The following is an 18,370-nucleotide window of genomic DNA, read 5'->3' as shown; positions in this document are numbered from 1 at the left end:
GCAGTTTTAATAGATGGAACTATTTATTGAGTTCATGTTTGCCATTGGCCCTAATTTAAAGTATCACACACTATCAGGGGGTAGGGGCACTCTGTCAATCATTTTGAAGGCTTTGTGGAAAGATTGTACTTGGAATAAAAGTAGCAATTTGTATTAAAGAAAAGTATGTATTTATGTTTTACACAATATGCAAATTAACTAACTTTCCTAAAATAATCATAATCTTGAAAAAAGTTTTTAATTTTTACAATTAATTGCATAACTGATGTTTTGAGAAGAAATAAGTTAACATTTTGCTATGATGGTTCCCAGGGACCCCAGTCGGTAGTCCTTGCATGTTAAATATGCTTCCATAATTCATCATACAAGTACCTGTGCAAGTCAAATCTGCAACAAAATGTAATTATTTTACAGAAGAGAGCTGGCTTATTGCATACTCATTCTCTCATTATACAATAATATTAAATTCAATATAATAAAAGGCATTTTTTTACAGATGTAATCACACAGAAACATTTACTACAGAGCTTGTTTCTCTCAGATTACAATTAAACATATTTTTCAGCGACTACTGCACATTGACTTTTCTCCCCACATAGATAGGACAGTTTCTGAACAATATATATGATTTATATTTTCTCTCCCTGTTTTATTTTAACCTCTCACTCACATACACCTTCACTCACACACAGAATCACATTCACAGCAGAGCTTAAAAAGAGTTGCAAAGCTGCTCAGTACTTTTGGTACTCTGTAACGGGTATAGAATGGACCCAATTGCAGCACAAATGACACCGGTATAAATTTTACAGTCTTTATTCCGCACAATGTCAAGACAATAGTAGCACGGTCAGAGAAACACAGTTCTGATGAGTATGGCTCCACCTGGATTCGAACCCCGATCTTCCACTCCCAAGGCAGACAAACCACAGCACTGGCAACAGTCCAACAGTTCTTAGGCAGGCTAGATCGGTGACGAAGAGGGAAAGACGCAACACTGCACAAGAACAGTCTCTAGTCCAGAGCTCCGGAGGAAGCAGCAATGTGCAGAGGGGGGGCGGGGGCAACAGGTGAGGGGGAGAGCAGACTCTGACAGTACTTATTTTGAGTTTTGTTCATGAATATCTTGTGTTGGAAAGTTACAATACACATTTCAGGACCAATGACCCCTTTCCTTTAGTGTATTGTATATAAGAAGAATTTCGATTATTTTGCCCTTTGACTTTTGCTTTTATTTGTCTCATTTGTGATATATTTGATGTATGTATGTATGTATGTTGATTTTTTTTAATATGATTTCTGGCCTTACCTATGTCTATATTCCTGAATAATTTTAAATTCAATTAAATGTTTCATTTGACAATGTCACTTTTTCACAACTAGCTGAAACATTTGGATGACTGTTCAAGGCTGCACAGAGACAGTAAAAGTCAGATAAGCAAGAGTGCCTCTAAATTACGTAAATCTACAAAAAAAAAAAAAAAAAACCCAGTCCAATTTACTTGAAATGACTAATTGAAATGTCAGATAAAGCATCAGAGATCAAAAGTCAAGTTGAAAAAAATGGTCACAGAGGTGTAGATTGAGTAACATTTGGTGACAAAGGGCACAGTTGTGTTCCGGTACATTACAAGCGAAATTTCACAAAACTCTTCCATTGCATGCATTTTGCAGGAAAAGAATGAGATCACCATTTTGTGTTTAATTTTGCTTACATGTTGTAAGCATGCCATTTGAGTTAAATACACACTTTTAATCACTATAATTTACTAGTTTAAGGCAGGCTACATCCAAAATATACCAATAAATAGGTTAAATCAACAAAATAAGAGGCTAAGTTATGAGCTTTAGTTCACTTTATTAGCTATTTTTACTTCAGAAGTTAAGTGAGACTGTTCACAAAAATATTGGAAGGATTAGTTTCTTCCAGATATGTAGTTGAGTAGTCATTCTTTAATTAGAAGATTTAAATATTTGTTTGTGTGTTGTTATACATGTAAACATACAACAGTGTATACATAAACTGTCCCACTTCAGATGTAAGTATACCTTCACACAATCTTCTTAATCTTTATTTTTGAGAGAGTTTCCTCTTACAGGAAACAAAAACCCACAAAACTCAACTTTAGAGCAGCACACACAAAAACTGATACACATATCAGACATCACATGTCCCTTCTGTCATGCACAAAATATGGTTGCTTTTCACCTCTGAACTTCTCTTGTTAAAAAGTGTACATGACAGATATACTATCAATGTAACTGGGATTCAAAGCTTTTTGCACATTTTGATTTGATTTGATTCTGTCATACACATAACATAAGATTCAAAATAGGAAAAAAAAAAAAAAACAAAGTCACCAATTTTGCAAAGCAGTTGATGAAGGAACAATGATGTTCTTCTGGTGGAGATGCTTTTGTTCATATACATTCTTGGGGCAGGTTTATGCTTTTATCAAGATTATCAACATTACAGGAGGAATTGCAACTGGTGCCCCTTATTGTGTTGTCGTCAACATGTAACATCTCAATCATCTTTCATATTATTTATCATTCATGTGCTGGTGGAAAGATCAGACATCTTGGACTTTGTAGTTAGCAAACTATTGCATCCACATTTCATCAGAAAATCAAACCTGGAAGACAGATAACAACCATAGACATCTGGAAAGGATTATGCAGATTTGGTTTTCTCTGTACTTTGTCTTTTTTGTTAAAAAGTTGATGGTTGGTTGATGGAAGATTGTTTATACTTTTGGTCAGTGGACAAATAACTTGATTTGAATGTCCACACTGCATTGTAACTAAAAATGTTGTTTTATTATTTGGTATTTAATGCTGTTCAAACTGAATTTGCACAACATAAATGTGTCAATCCAATATATTCATCAGTGTCTGATATTCATCAGATAGTCATTTATAATAGACCTCTGATATTATTTGCCATTATTATAATTGTTGTCACAGCTCTGACACCTTATCAAGAACATCCTTCAGGTGCAAACTGCGACTTGTTATTCAATTTAAAAATTGTTTTACAAATTGTCTGCATCTTATTTTTCATCACAGCCACACAGCACAAGCTTCAATAATAGGCATTTTTATCTAGAGCCTACTATCTCGACAGTTTCCGCTGACAGGAAACAAAACCCACAAAATGTCACTCAAGCAGAAATGAGATGTACAACGCAACGATACTCACATGTAGAAGTCGACGTGGTCCAATGCTGAAAGCATCGTGCGCTGGTGTGCCACGATGACAACTACATTGCTTCTGCTTCTATGTCTGACAGGAGTTGTGATTGCCAATGAACCTCCAGGTAAGAACATTTGAGTTTTTTTTAATTAAATATTGAATTATAGGCAACTTATCATATGAATAATATTTGTTTTTAGCTTAGATGTGTCTGAGCAGTTCTTCAGTTTGCTTAAGGGCAGGTCTGATTACATGGTTTCACTCTGGGCTTTTTGATGTCAATATTTGTACATTCATTTTTATATATATGATATTAATGAATAATTTATAATAAACAACATTTACAATATATATTTGAGTCATTTGAACTATATTTTTGGTCATTTTTCTAAAAATAAAACCGAGATTAGATAGGGGCGGAACGGCACAACAACAGAGAAATATGATTAAGCCTAATTAATAACTAATTAGTCACTTGGATTATCAAATTTAGTTAAAAAATAAAGTTACTTGTACTGCCTTACTTCCTTGATGGACATTTTGAGTCTAAATTCCCCTTGACGTAATTGTCCTGCCATTTCCTTATTGTGTGTGTGTGTGTGTGTGTGTGTGTGTGTGTGTGTGTGTGTGTGTGTGTGTGTGTGTGTGTGTGTGTGTGTGTGTGTGTGTGTGAGTGAACTGCTATTCGTCTGTTACATGAATATGTGTGTAATCCTAATGTTACAGGAAGACTAGCATGCCGACCCTATCTAAAGTAAATGGTTAATGAACTGAAGAGCAGATCTTTGGTTTATTTTCTATTCACAAAACTATTCTGTTGGTCTCTTGACAGATGTGGACTGTACAGTGGTGCATCTGGCAGCTGTTCACTGTGTCTGGAATAAGCAGGGGACTCCAGAGGTCAATTACACCTTCTACGGCAAGTACGTACAAAAAAACCCCTCGAAATATAGAACAAATTTTGTCATCTGAATTTATCAAACCGCTAAATGTAACATTTTGGAATTAAGTGACATAACAGTAAAAATCATTCATTTTTACTCTCACTCACGAACTTAAGAATAAAAAATATTAATCAAACGCTACATTTAGAGAGCTCCAGAGGTCTCTGAAGTTAATTACAAGAAGATTTGATAAACAAAGGCCCTGATTTTTGACATCATGTAGAAAAGTATATCTTATTATAACAGAATATGTCCCTAATCTGATATTACATGTAGCCCTTGATATCACCTATTTAAGAACTCCCACCAACCAATATGCCCACTGCAGATTACCTGATTATTAAATGATCCACTACTATATTTACAATTGATATGACTGCATACTTTGCTTTATGTGTGGATCTACAGTGACTAAATGGTGTTTTTTATTCAGGTTCCATAATGACAAAGGCAGTGACTGCGGCAACTATCTGTCAGTGAACAACACAATCATCGGGTGTGAATTTCCCTACAAGAAAGAGCAGAGGTTCGATACATTTCACACGGTACTTAAACATGGCGACAGCAAGACTGAGAAGGACCATGAACTTAAAGGCAAAGGTATGCTTATTTACTGGAGTGCAGCAAAACATTATTCCAAATAGTAAAGCAATTAATTAAAGAGATGCCATTTTATTTGGAAAGGGAGAGACTTTTTACACCTACTGGTGCAGCAGCTGTAACTTAAATCTATAAATATTTTCTAGGAAAGGGAAACAATGCTAGAATTCTCATATAAAAACAGACTATAAGACAATAAAACTGGCATTTCTATCTTACCACTATGTCATCACATTGTATATTCTCTATCTTTGTCATCTGCAGTCAGGTTAAATCCACCAACCAACCTGACTGTCCAAAATGTATCAGACTCTAACCTGTGGTACTACTGGAATCAGACCTGTCATCGCTGTGTGGAGAGTGAGGTTCGCTACAGGTCCAACAACAAGAAGTGGCAGGTGGGCAACTTGAAGGAACAGAAAATAGATTCATCATTGTCTTCATCCCTCTTTTTTTCATTCTGTAATTCGTTATCTTTTTTTTTTTTGCCTTTCCTTCCCTGCTCATCTCCTTTCTCTTCTTCATGTCACAGTCTTCTAAAGTTAGTATTGGGAAGCAGAATTACTGCATCAACATGCCATCTAGTAGTTCCGTGTATGAGCTGCAAGTGAGAAGCAGAATAGGGAACGACTGTGGAGAGTCTCAATACTGGAGTGACTGGAGTGAGCCTGTTACGTGGGGATCCAACAATGGCACGGGTAAAACTGCACAAAGAAATTATCACAACATAACTTACATAGCCTGTACGGACAGAGTGAAGTGACTTCCACTTGTTGTTGTACTATGACACTACAGTAATTATCAGCTAGAATGTTTTACAGTAACTACCACTATTTGTTTGTTTCCAAACATAATACAGGGCGGTAAATGAACTTTCAAAGCCAAAAATGTCATTGAAAACCAGCCCATGTACAGTATTTGATGATCGGTTTGGGCAATAGGGCAGTAAAACCTTACATATTTCCCTTTCAATCTGTGCTTGGGTTATTTGACTAAGCAAACCTCATGTTACTGTGAATTTGGTGACTTTTTCATCAAAGCACACATGATATATCATCAATCACAATGCCCCCCCCCCCCACCCCTTCTCTATCTCTCTCTCTCTCCCCCAAACAGAAACTAATCAACCGAATAATACAATGTCTGTGTGGGCCACAGTGGTGTCAATTTCGGCTGCTCTCACCCTCGTCCTACTGGTCATGATGTTGCTGCACCATGAGAGGTGTGTTGACCCATATGTCATGTGAAAGTTACAGGGTTAAAGTGTAGCCAAGGGGCATCAGCAAAGTGTATTTATTTCCTCTTGTTTTCATTCATTTTGTTTGTATCAACACTTAATGAAATTGTTATCAATTGTTAGTACTATGCAGTAAAAATGTTAATTATTTAAAGCAGCAGTAAATGTAAGTGGTGATGAAAATAACACTCTTTTTTAATGCCGTTTCAATCACTTTACATGTAAGAGGACTGTTTTATATTCATGGAATAGTGTCTTTTTTTTAACCACAGTCCAAAAAGAGGGAGACCTTGAAGACATCATATAACCATAAGATGTCAGTGATATATGTTTTATGCCAAAAGTGAGGTTAAGAGCAAGGAACAAATATAGATGAGCTGTTGCTGATATGATCATCTGAGAGTGAAAATGTGCCTACCTCCCATTACAGGCTCAGAATTATCTTCATCCCTGTGGTTCCAAAGCCATCCCTGTTCCATGATGACATCGAGGTTAGTAGCATTTAACTTATTGAGGCGTAGGACTGTAGATTAATATCCACCATGCTCATACTCAACTGATGAAAGTCCCATTTGGTGGAATACTGAGAAACAGTAATGTACTTTCATATGAAGTGACTTAAAAAGCAAGTCATTAATCCTTTTTTTTCTCCCTTTTTTAAAGGATTGGCTGCGAATGTCCAAAGGCCTTAAAGAAGGTTTTAAGGCTAGCTACAATGAGCGTGCCTGTCCTGTCCGCGAGTACTGCCACGTCTCCCAGTCCGACAGTGAGAGCTCTGACAGCTCCACCTCCTCTGTCACCACTGACCAAACTGACTGCTCCGTCTTCATCCTTGCCAACGAATCAGAAGAGTCTACACCCTGCTCCTCTTCCACCTCTGTTGCTGTCACTTTGTCTGAGGAGCAGCAGGTTTCTGTTTAGGAGGTATCTTAGTAAGGGTCGGATTTTCCAAATCTTTACAATCCAGACTTTCTTACACTGACACATCTCTTGCATCTCTTGCATCTCTTGCATCTCTTGCGAGGATCAGATTTCACGTCGAGATGCTTAAAAGCCGTTACTTAAAGTAAAGCTATATCAACCACCTGATGCAGTAGTTACAGGTAAAAAGAACAATTTAAAATCTCCTTAAAATGTTTATTTTAACACAAATAATAAACTGCCAAAGACTTTATCTATAAATCACTTTTCACTAATAAAATGCAGTTTAATTGCTAATAAAGTTATGTGTGTTAGAGTATAAATATTATAAGTACTTAATATGTAACCACTTTGAGGCTCCAACATTCAATGTAACTCAGAGTTTTGACTTTATCAGTGATTTCATTATACAAGGGGAGCAAAATGAAGTTCCCCTTACAAGAACTTCCCCTTCCTCTAATCCCTACAAAATATTATTTTACTGGTAGAAACATGACAACAATAAAAGCCCTAAAAAGTCACCACCTATCAGTCAGGTTATTATGAGAGACAAATATTTCACACCAGTATTTCAGCTACTCACTGAAAATATGGATTCAGTATAGTAAGTGAGTAGTGTTCAGTTCAGCATCTCTACTGTTTTGCTCACTGACTTATGAGAAATAAATGCAAAATATGTTGTGTGTTTAAGTTTACATGTAAGGTTTAGACTTACATACACATTAGGAAAAAAAAGAAATGAAGTGTTTCTTAAAAACTGACAGTATTTTCAAAATCTTGATGACATGAAATGTAACTTCAGCACTGCAGCTACATTCTTGGGAAAAATCTACACTAAAATTATGAAATAAAAATCTATGTACTCAAAACAGGACTTCATTGCTCAGAACACAGTATGGTAAAATAGTCAGATCAATACCGCTTTATCAGTGCTTGCTTGCTTGCATCAGTCAGGTAATTTCCTTACCTGCAATTTTGAAGTTATTCTCCATATACCGAGCTTAGCAATATGGTGTTTGTGTGCATTGATAGCCTATATATCAATATATGTGCTTGTTTTATATTTTAAACTGTTAGTGAGACATTATGTAATGAAACAAACCCACATGCATAAATCACAGAAAGTTTAAACAAGTTTTCAATACTTTTGGTAATTTTAACTGATCATGCAGATGGAGAAAGTGGCAAAATGACATTTTCTTGTTTGTTTTGTAACACAAAAGTAACCAATATGTTGGTGTCATGTATATCTGGATGATATTGATGAAATCTAATATCCCAACATTTTGACTAAATACCTTATTGGTATTTGGGTATGACTATTAATCTTCGTATTTCATGAGAACTAATTACAAAAACCGAAGGCAGCTTTCATTGTTCACTTGCTCAGCTGGTCAAATTACCAAGTGGGTACCACTTTCTAATCTTTTCTTTCTAATTTTTAAAGGGTTTATAAGTTGTACATTTTAAATTCTTGGCTTTATTAATGGTTAATACTTACGAATTCTATATCTGCAACTGTGAGATCTAAAATATCCCTTAGGCTGGTGTTATCCTCCTCCAACATGACACTTGCTGGACAAGTTTTGCAATGCATCCAGACCAAAATGTATTTATTTTTTAACAAATTAACATTTAGGTTACTGCATATTGGATGGATTATCATAAAAAACCTTTATTAAGGACTTGATATTAACTGCAGATTCGATGGCTTGTTATATAGTGAGAAAACCATGATCATGTATTGATTATCTCCATTATTACTAAACAGAAAGAATAGACGCCAGCCAAAATAATTTTTGGTTCCTACTGATGTCTTCTAATTGATCTACAAAACGTTAGTAAATTATTTACAACCATTAGTTACTGGGCTTATCATAAAGTCTTTACAAAAGGTGCCTTATTAGATCATGTTACAATAATATTACAATACCCACATGGTATCTGGCAGTGATCAATAGTGTACTGATATATCACCCAGCTTCCAACCTCAGAATTTCTGTATTAGCCTATAATGACAGAATGTGTAACATATATTATCTTTGGAAGTACTTTTTAAAAAATATATATTTTGTATTGTTTTTTATACTTCTATCCTATTTTTAGTGGAGCATTATATGTCCTTCATTCAATATATTTGTCATTACCAAGACTGACTCAGCTATCTAGTGCAATCTTCCCTGTCTGCCTCTGATAAATAAATCCATGTTTCCATGAAATGTTCTGTGGTATTATTTGTACAACTACACCAATTCATTTGGACAACCTAGTCAGTGTTAAAGGACGGGTTCACAATTTTTCAAGTCTGTCTTAGAACAGTAGTCAGGTGCCCAAATAAACATTGAAATAGGTTTTTCTTGCCATAATCATTCCTGCTGTTCATACTGACCATTCATTAGAAGATCCCTTCATAATGTACAATGTAAGTGATGGGGGGCAAAATCCACAAGCCTCCTTCTGTGCAAAAATCTATGTAAAAGTTTATCTGAAGCTAATATTATTATTAAACTGTCCAAATTAGTAAAATCAAGTAGATATATTTGGATGTTACAGTCTTTTTAGTGTCAATGTCCCTCTTTTTGTTACTATATTTCCACCGCAGCTCAACAGGGGAACACTGTCCGAGGAAACACAAAGAGGGAATTTGATGCTAAAAAAGACTTGATGTGACTAACTCAGATTGCTGAAGCCTCATATAAGATTCAGATACACTTTTAAATGCATTTTTCTACAAAATGACTATGTGGACACACTGTGGATGTTGACCCCCATCACTTACACTGAAAGTGCATTTGAAGGGGATCTTTTAATGGCTAGTGTAAACAGGAAGAATGATTACAGCAAGGAAAACCTCTTTCAGTGTTCATATGGGCACCTGACTGTTGTTTTAAGACAGACTTGGAAAAATTGCGAACCTGTCCTTTAAAACTGGCCCGTCCAGTTATCTGCTTGTCCGTTAGAGGGAGTGCAGAGTGTCCCGGACAGTACGGAACTGAGTCAACGCATTTTTCAGATTCAAGAAGGGTAGGGCGCAGGGCGGCTGGCCCCCGCAAGAAGAGAGAGATACAAGTCAGCTACTTCCCTAGCTGAATCGATCAGCTATAGCAAACAATTGATGTCTTCAGATGAGATTTAAGATTTTACTGCGCATTTAGTTGGTTTGACGCTAATTCGCCGTCGGTCGTCCCAAAAAAAAATTACAACCCGACAAAATGTCAGAGCCTGCGGTGGCCGACACTCGCCGGTTGAATTCAAAGCCCCAGGACCTGACGGATGCTTACGGCCCCCCCAGCAATTTCCTGGAAATAGACGTTTATGATCCACAAATCGTTGGAGTTGGACGAAACCGTTACACAACTTATGAAGTTCGCATGCGGGTAGGTGTTGAGAACAGCCAGCCAACACACCTTGTTGCAGCGTTAGCTTTCATTGGCTAAGCTAACTGGTAATTACAGTGTTGTTGCTAGCCATTTAGCATGTTTAGCCGCTCCGTTCAAGCCAAAACGGGGACCGGACTATGACGTTGACGTTAGGGGGCCAGGGGCGGCTCGAGATGGCGCGCCAGTAAAAATCGAGGACCGTGGATTGTCAGCGGCCTTGCTTGTGGGTTTTTTTTTTTTGGCAGAGATTGGTTTATGTTGTAAAAGCTGTAGAAGTTTCGTGGACATACCAATGTCTGCTAGCACACATTTTAAAAAGAGATTTACAATTTTAAGCCAAGTCAACGGTGTAAAGTTGACGTTATAGTTAAATGTTTGTCAAACTAACTGCTATGTAACGTTGATTCGGCTTATGGTACGCATTACGTAGCACAATATTCATCAGATTTTGGATTTATTACCTTAAACAATGGACTTTGGCTGGTATGAGGCATTCAGATTTATTTACCTTTTTGCATTATTTTATGCTTGGTCTGATATATCAGAAGACTTTCCTAGTTTTAATTCTGACGTGGATGTTGACGTGAACTGTATGTTCATACATACAGTTCACTTATGTACAGGTTTATATTTTATACATGTCACGTTTATATCCCATATGACATAAACATGCCATGTGCAACAGTATAAAAGTAAAACAGCTAACGTCAACGTTACTGCAGAATTAAAGCTGCTACGAGAGACATAAGAGCAATAAAAAAGGAAATAAGATAGAGGATAAGGGAGACCTGGCAGAGGCTTTGACTATAAACAAAATAAAGTCATTTTGGCTGCCATAGCTAACGTTAGATGTCTAAAGCCAAGTATAACGCCATATTGGTGAATAATCTTAATATACAACAGACGTAAAACTACTATTCTCCAGTAACATTAACCATAGTCTGTTACTTATATTTCATTTAGCATTAAATTATTATTAATAAGAAGAATAATATGAATACAAATGATGACAAGTAGTAGTAGTGAATTTAACTTAAGTTGCTGAGCTTGTAAAAGTGTGAGAGAAAATCACTGACACAGCTAACTTTCAACATTTCAGGAAGCTGAGGCTAACATTGTTGGTAATTGTGTAATTGTGACTTAACCTTCTAGGCTTGTCTTGACAAGAGATCCTCATTTTGTGCCGTTTGTGGCTGTTTCCCTGGAGTGTTTACCCTCGAAAGGCTTTTTTCAACACAATACAACACAGCATTCATAGACTCATCAAAGGGGGGCGAACTTCTTGAATCAGAGCTGGGGTTAACTCATTTAAGGTCGTTTTTATATGCAAATAGCACTGTCGCACAATCAGAGACAAATCTAAACAAAGTCAAATCAGTCAAGGAAACAGACGCCAACCTTCGCTGGAGAAGCATTGCACTTGATTACATCCCACTCACTGTCTACAGCAGTGAGTCATAGGAGATTGATGGGAAAGGATCGCCCAGACTTTAACCAATGAAACATTGAGAAATTATTAAATGAATTAATCCTTCAGATAACTTGATGTTAAATTGGTGTTAATTACGCAACTTAAACCATGAAAACACAAAATCAGAATCTGCATTTTTAATCAAACTGCAGATTTTTCAGCATCCTGTGATAGTTTGAGTACGATGTGAAGCAGGTTTGGCTGGCTGTTGTCTTCATATGCAACTGATGATTGTTTTTATGACTGATTAATTTGTCCATAAGTTGTTTGGTCTTTAAAATGGAGAAAAATGTCGATCACAGTTTCCCAAAGCCCAAGATGCAACCTAAAATATCTCGTTTAGTCCCGACCAACAGTCCACAACCCAAAGATATTCATTTTACTATCATAGAAGACTAAAAAAAACCCAGAAAATTTTCACATCAAAGATGCTAGAATCAGAATTTTAGATTTTTTTTTTCTTAGAAAATTTTCTGTTGATCAACTAGTCATTGCAGCTCTAAGTCACACAAATAAATGAATCAATGAATTTAACAGCACCTAAGCTTCTTACACTCAGCCAGCTGTATTGTTCACTTGATGTTCCACTTTTTAGAAATCACTGGTGCTCAAACATTTGTCAACATAATGTCTACAGAAATTAATTTAGATAATCAATTAATCATTAAAATCATTAATCATGCAAAAATACAAAACATTTGCTCCTCTGATGGGAGGATTTGCTGCCTTTTCTCTCTTTTTATATCATTATAAATTGAATATCTTTCAGTTTTAGACTTTTGGTAGGACACCAAAAGTAATTTGAAGGTGACACCTTGATCTCTGAGAATTTGTGACCCTTGCTTTGTCACTATTTGCTGACTTTCGGTAAACCAAACATTTAGCTGATTGTCCTTAAAATAATCAATAATAAACCAATGTTTTTACAGCAGCAGATAAAACAGATTAGCACATCAAAAGAACTGCATCCTCATCTCAGACTAGCGTGCATGCCAACATTTTAGTTAAATTACAATTGTAAGAGATATTGTTTTTTTTGTCACATAACACTTCCACAATACCTTCAGAACTCAGTCATGTTAGTTCCCAATTTTTCAACAGGCCTCATTCTCACTTTACAACAATAGACATGCAAATAATTGAATAGAGTATAAATCAAATACTTGTTTTTGACTTTGTTTTTCTTCTTTTCTTTGTAGACAAACCTTCCCATTTTCAAACTGAAGGATTCCTGTGTGAGAAGAAGATACAGTGACTTTGAGTGGTTAAAGAATGAGCTGGAAAGAGACAGTAAGGTGAGTGAGCTATGATGGTTTATATTTCATGCTCATAATTTAAACTGGCTAGCTCATGCAAACTAAAACTTTCAATGAGCTGATGAGTGCTAATGCTAGTATAACAGGTGGGAGAATATAATCTCCACAGTTTCTCAAGTATAATAAGAAGTAGGGTTCTGCTGAATGTTTTGTCTTTGACCTCCTGATTAACTGTGTTGAACTAGTTCAGAGTTGAATTGCCTCTGCACTACCTTTCCAAAAAAGTTTTATGACTTGAGCTCATATTTGCTGATGCAAATGTCAATTTGACTTACAGCACAGCGAGTGTGGACTTTGGATCTTACATTGTGACGCACATTTTTCACCTTTCCTGTCATATGCGTTGACCCCCCTTTACTCCCTCAGATTGTAGTACCACCTCTGCCGGGTAAAGCCCTGAAGAGACAGTTGCCATTCCGCGGAGATGAAGGCCTTTTTGAGGAGTCCTTCATTGAGGAGCGACGATCGGGCCTGGAGCAGTTCATCAACAGGTCAGCCAGTTCAACAACCCCTGCCTTAAAAAAACATACTTTGGGGGGGTTTTTGTTTGTTTTGTTTTGTTTTTTTTGTTTGTTTTTGCGTGTGTGTGTGTAACTCAAACAAATATAAAAATGTGGTAAAGTGAAAAAAGGGTGTTAGGAATGATAATTGCAAGACTAGAATTCATTTGTATTATTCAATCACTTGGCTTTGTTTGATGGTTAAATCTATTAAAGCGTGTATCAGAGTTATTATGATGTTTCTTGCACGTTTTCTAGCCACAAAATGTGTTGGCACTAACAGAAATTCACATAGTCAGTAGAGTCAGACATTGCCAAAAAATGTCTAGCACAAGGCTTAACCTAATCTGTGTCAACTGACTAATCCACAATGGCATTTCACCAGCCACTGTCCATGAAAAAGCATTTAAAATAAGCAGCGAATGAATTTGGTCTGTTGTCTGTCTGTGTGTATGTTTCTGTAGAATTGCAGGTCACCCCTTGGCCCAGAACGAGCGCTGTCTTCACATGTTTCTGCAAGAGGAAAGCATTGACCGTAACTACATTCCCGGAAAAGTACGACACTAGGGTTACTGAGGGAGATGGGCGGGTGGGGCGGTTAAACTCTGGGATGTAGAACGGACTGTCTCTTGCCTTTCTCCTCCCTCACGTCTTCTCTTAATCTCTCTCTTTCTTCTTTATCTGCCTCTCTCTCTCTCTCTCTCTATTTCTCTCTCTCTGAGTCTGTGTATACCATTGTAAAGTCATATTCACTTTATCTTGGAGTTAGAGTATGTTCTTCTACTATACATCAGGACATGTTGATAATGTTTCAGACAAGTCTGTGACACCTGTCTCCCTTGTGCATTTGTTTTATAACTGTACAATACGGAAAGCGCTCCTCAGTAGTCGTGATTGTATCGTAAAGATTTGGCCCTTAATTTCGCAAATTTCGGGAATTAAAAGAATAATGTGCGATACTTTCAGTCTTTCCCCCTATATGTTTCATATAATCATGATTGTAATATAATGTGAATAAAGTGGAATAATGTCTAAAGACTGTAAATGAGAGTTCTGATCCTGTTTTGTTCTCTTTGTTTTTTCGTTTTAGGTATGAATGAAGTAAGTTTGCTTTATTTTATCCTGTCTCTTAAAAGCTTTCTGGAAGTTAAAGGTGGTTGCATGGGCACTGTAAAAATCAAATGCGATAGTTCACAAATACTTGAGTAAAACAATGCTAATGCCATTTATAAATGACCACAGATTTTACCTTGTAAATATGCCGCACATAGTCCCTGGTTGTCACATTAAACAACCAGTTATTCCCCCAAAATGTGGGCGTGATTGCTAAACGAAGAACATTTTGCAAGCCAGTTTTGCATTTATACACTTTGTAGTTGAAAGTTTTTAATTGTACTACAGTTAACTGTTTCTCAGAAACTGGCTTGCTGAAGGTTCTCAGTCCACCAGTATCAGACCAGTGGAAAGTCAAACCACCACTAGTGTTTTGAGTTATGTGAACTATTGTTAAATAGGGAATAAGTACTGTACTTTACCCATGACTAGAGCTCTTTGAAACATTTCTTTGCTAACTAATTCTGATACATTGTCATTATCAACCGCACTAATCATTGGCTGCATGGCAAACTTGCACGCTTTCTTTGCAATATATATGTGTGTTAGTCTCGCTGACAAATTACTTTACATGCTTCTGATCACCATCATGTTGCTCAGACTGTTGATTCAGATCTCTATTTCCCTAAATTCTGTTTTTCAGACATGGATGAGGTTCTGCACATAAATGATTGTGTGTTTTCTATCAAATAATTTCTGATTCTGTGTCTGAAAAACAAAGCTAAAGTCTATTCTGCCATAAAGTGAATATTAATGTATCCTGCATCTTTATGTTCAAGTTACACCTGTCTCTTGCACTGGAGTCTACCAGTTCAACATTAAAGGGTAGGTCCACAATTTTTAAAGTCTGTGTTAAAAACAATAGGTGCCCATATGAGCATTGAAACGGGTTTTGATTGTCGTAATCTTCCCTCCTGTTTATAATAGCTGTTTTAAAATCCCTTCCTAAACCACTTAAAATGTAAGTGATGGGGGACAAAACCCACCAGTCATGGATTTGTGCAAAACTTTATTCAAATGTGTATCAGAAGTTAATATGAGGCTTTGGCTGTCTGAGCTAGTCAAATTAAGTGGCTATCTTTCAGTCACTATCTTTTTAGTAAAAAATTCCCTTATCTTTTTTTCCCAGGACAGTGTTTCCCTGTTTAGCTACAGGAATAGTTAACAAAAAGGGAATTTTGCACCAAAAAGACTTTGGAAGGTATCCACATGATTTGACTAATTTAGACAATTGAAACCTCATATTAACTTTGGAATACATTTTAATACAAAAAGGACTGTAGATTGTGTCCCCCATCACTTACATTTAAAGTGCATTATGAAGGGATCTTCTAATGACCGGTATGAACAGGAGGAATGATTACAGCAAGAAAAACCTGTTTCAGTGATCATATGGGCACCTGACTATTGTTTTAAGATAGACTTTGAAAAATTGTGAAACCGCCCTTTAAACGTCAATGTCTACAGTTCATTAGAGCAATAAAGCAAGCAGCAATAAAAAGAAAACATTGCATTCCACTTACTATTCATATTGGTCACATGTATGTCCTGACACAAATAGCATCGTGACATACTGTATCTTGGCAGAGAAACATGAAATTGGCACGCAAACATTGGTGATGCAAACATTTGCGTTGCATGATGCTTAATGGTGAAGTCTGATGCACAGCAACCCCCTCAGCTCAGGAAATATGTGTTCAGTTCTGACACCGTGTCATGAAAACTGCATGCAGTTGTGTGTAATGTACCATGTTTAGCTTTGCCACCATAATGTCTTCCCTGCCTGCCTGACTGAATCAGAGACAAATGCATTTAAGTCCAGAAAGTTTTTGTCAGTTTAAATACAATATATTAATAGCAGCGATTAGGGCTGCAACTAACAATTATTTTCTTTATTGAGTAATCTGTCGATTTTGGTCCTTTAAAAATGTTTCCCAAAGCTGAAGATGCAACTTAAAATGTCTTGTTTTGTCCTAACCAACAATCCAAAACCCAAAAATATTACTTTACTATCATAGAGGACTAAAGAAACCAGAAATATTCACATTTAAGTAGCTGGAACCAGAGACTTTTTGGCATGGTTTAAAAATGACTCAAACTGAATCGATAATTGCCCAAATAGTTGGTGACTCATTTTCTGCTGATCAACTAATCGTTGCAGCTGTAGAAGTGATGCAAAGATCTGTTTATAGAAATCATTTAATATGTTTATGAGTAAGGACTTACACTCAACCTTCTGACCTTCTGAGTCAGCAATGAGCAGTTGAACAAAATAAGGCATGGTACCTTTGAATGAGTATAACTGAAGTCAGTCCAAATATTCAATCAGTCTGCAAGAATACACTTCAGAGACCATCTAGCAGTGTTGTTCAGTGTCTTTGACTGTGTGTGGACTGTAATGCCCAAGCAACTGCTGCTTCTAACAAAAAAATGCACAATACTGATAGAACAGGATTTCTGCACACACATCGAAAGTCAGAAAAAGCATGAAATATGATTTTGAGTATTTGCCTGTCTTGAAAAGTTAAAGAGTTGGTCAAAAATCTGAAAAAGAGAAGGAGATGGGGGCTGCTGTATAGTCTGAACACCCTGTCTTTTGAAGAAAAGTGCAATATTATGGATTAAGTGTCAGTAGGCTCTGCACAGCATTGACCAAAGCAACTTATAGCTTCTCATGTTTGCTATCTGTCTCTTTCTCTCTGTCTCTTTCTCTCTTATTGCAAAGACAATACAGACTGCTGCACCTGCTCCATGTACATTTATTTCTACATCATGGCATTATAACGCTGGTGGAAAGTATCAACGGTGTAGGAAAAACACAACTATTGCTCCTGGACAAAACTAAGAGATCCAATGTATAAATTGTTTGATGTTGTGTCTTTATTCAGTCATTCCACACATGTACATTATTTTTGATTCAGTAATCCGTGAAAAGAAAAACATGTTCATATACCATTTTTCATGTCATCATAGCTAGATTTTTTTTTTTTTTTTTTTTTTTTTTTTTTACAATGATTATTATGTTTTCTGAATGTCTTTTTAATTGATTTGATCAGGTTAAAAAAATAGGGTAATTTCCTGCTTTGATTGGTGTTTTCTTTTGCTAGCAGAGGTGTGATTTTGATGATAACCTCCCAAAGTCAAGCAACATGTAGCATCATGAAAAAGACAGCGACACGTCGTTCCATTCAGTATTTAAAACATTTTTCCCTCCTGATTTTTATTTTCACGACATGCTCTTAGACAGGATTGTTTCACAATAACTTGTTTTAACTCTGCTGTCTTAGTTATGTCATCATGCCTACATTATGGCTGTGTGTTGTCAAATCAGCTATTGGGAATGTTCAGTTAGGTAAATAACCATATCTAAGCACTGTGACAAGAGGTTCATTATATGAACAATATTTCATTGTTAAAAAGCGTAATCAGCATCTGGTTTATTGATCTTAAATAAGGCTTATCCTACGCTTATTTTCAGCTGTTTTATTCTTTCTATCAATATTATTGTGAAGTGTATTAATACATGTTATCATTACAGTTCCACTATGGGTGATGAGGAAGTTCCTTGTTAATTCTGTCCACCAATTAAATTTCCTGCTGCCTGCTCTGTCGTGTCTGCACATCTCTTTTCAGTTCAGAGGGGAGAAATGGAAGCAAAAAATCGCATAAACTCACCTTTCAGTTTGTGATTA

General features: G+C 36.3%; 2 protein-coding genes across 3 annotated transcripts; both read left to right on the top strand.

Moving 5' to 3' along the window:
• The first annotated feature begins 3,185 nt into the window (after nucleotides 1-3,185).
• On the top strand, nucleotides 3,186-9,117 carry LOC122995994 (cytokine receptor common subunit gamma-like). The gene is made up of 8 exons (XM_044371493.1): nucleotides 3,186-3,320; nucleotides 4,029-4,119; nucleotides 4,574-4,740; nucleotides 5,005-5,138; nucleotides 5,273-5,438; nucleotides 5,857-5,962; nucleotides 6,408-6,468; nucleotides 6,641-9,117. The coding sequence occupies exons 1-8, from the start codon at nucleotides 3,257-3,259 to the stop codon at nucleotides 6,896-6,898; spliced, it is 1,047 nt and encodes a 348-aa protein (XP_044227428.1). The 5' UTR covers nucleotides 3,186-3,256; the 3' UTR covers nucleotides 6,899-9,117.
• Nucleotides 9,118-9,884: 767 nt separating this feature from the next.
• snx12 (sorting nexin 12) lies at nucleotides 9,885-18,285 on the top strand. Of its 2 annotated transcripts, XM_044370660.1 has the most exons (6): nucleotides 9,929-10,275; nucleotides 12,949-13,044; nucleotides 13,432-13,556; nucleotides 14,030-14,120; nucleotides 14,656-14,666; nucleotides 17,404-18,285. In XM_044370660.1, the coding sequence occupies exons 1-5, from the start codon at nucleotides 10,111-10,113 to the stop codon at nucleotides 14,659-14,661; spliced, it is 483 nt and encodes a 160-aa protein (XP_044226595.1). In that variant the 5' UTR covers nucleotides 9,929-10,110; the 3' UTR covers nucleotides 14,662-14,666; nucleotides 17,404-18,285. The 2 variants fall into 2 exon arrangements, with proteins under 2 accessions (XP_044226594.1, XP_044226595.1); XM_044370659.1 differs by lacking the exons at nucleotides 14,656-14,666; nucleotides 17,404-18,285 and having other exon boundaries at nucleotides 9,885-10,275; nucleotides 14,030-14,132.
• Nucleotides 18,286-18,370: the final 85 nt, after the last annotated feature.

The sequence above is a fragment of the Thunnus albacares genome, chromosome 13 (genome assembly GCF_914725855.1).
Source record: "Thunnus albacares chromosome 13, fThuAlb1.1, whole genome shotgun sequence".
Lineage (NCBI taxonomy): Eukaryota > Metazoa > Chordata > Actinopteri > Scombriformes > Scombridae > Thunnus > Thunnus albacares.
This window is presented reverse-complemented; position numbering and strand designations above follow the sequence as displayed.

Coding starts and splice junctions, on each gene's coding strand:
- LOC122995994 (XM_044371493.1), top strand. CDS start 3,257: ATGACAACTACATTGCTTCTGCTTCTATGTCTGACAGGAGTTGTGATT. Junction 5,139..5,272: donor CCAACAACAAGAAGTGGCAG/GTGGGCAACTTG, acceptor TTCATGTCACAG/TCTTCTAAAGTTAGTATTGG. Junction 6,469..6,640: donor TGTTCCATGATGACATCGAG/GTTAGTAGCATT, acceptor CCTTTTTTAAAG/GATTGGCTGCGAATGTCCAA.
- snx12 (XM_044370659.1), top strand. CDS start 10,111: ATGTCAGAGCCTGCGGTGGCCGACACTCGCCGGTTGAATTCAAAGCCC. Junction 10,276..12,948: donor CTTATGAAGTTCGCATGCGG/GTAGGTGTTGAG, acceptor TTTTCTTTGTAG/ACAAACCTTCCCATTTTCAA. Junction 13,045..13,431: donor AGCTGGAAAGAGACAGTAAG/GTGAGTGAGCTA, acceptor TTACTCCCTCAG/ATTGTAGTACCACCTCTGCC.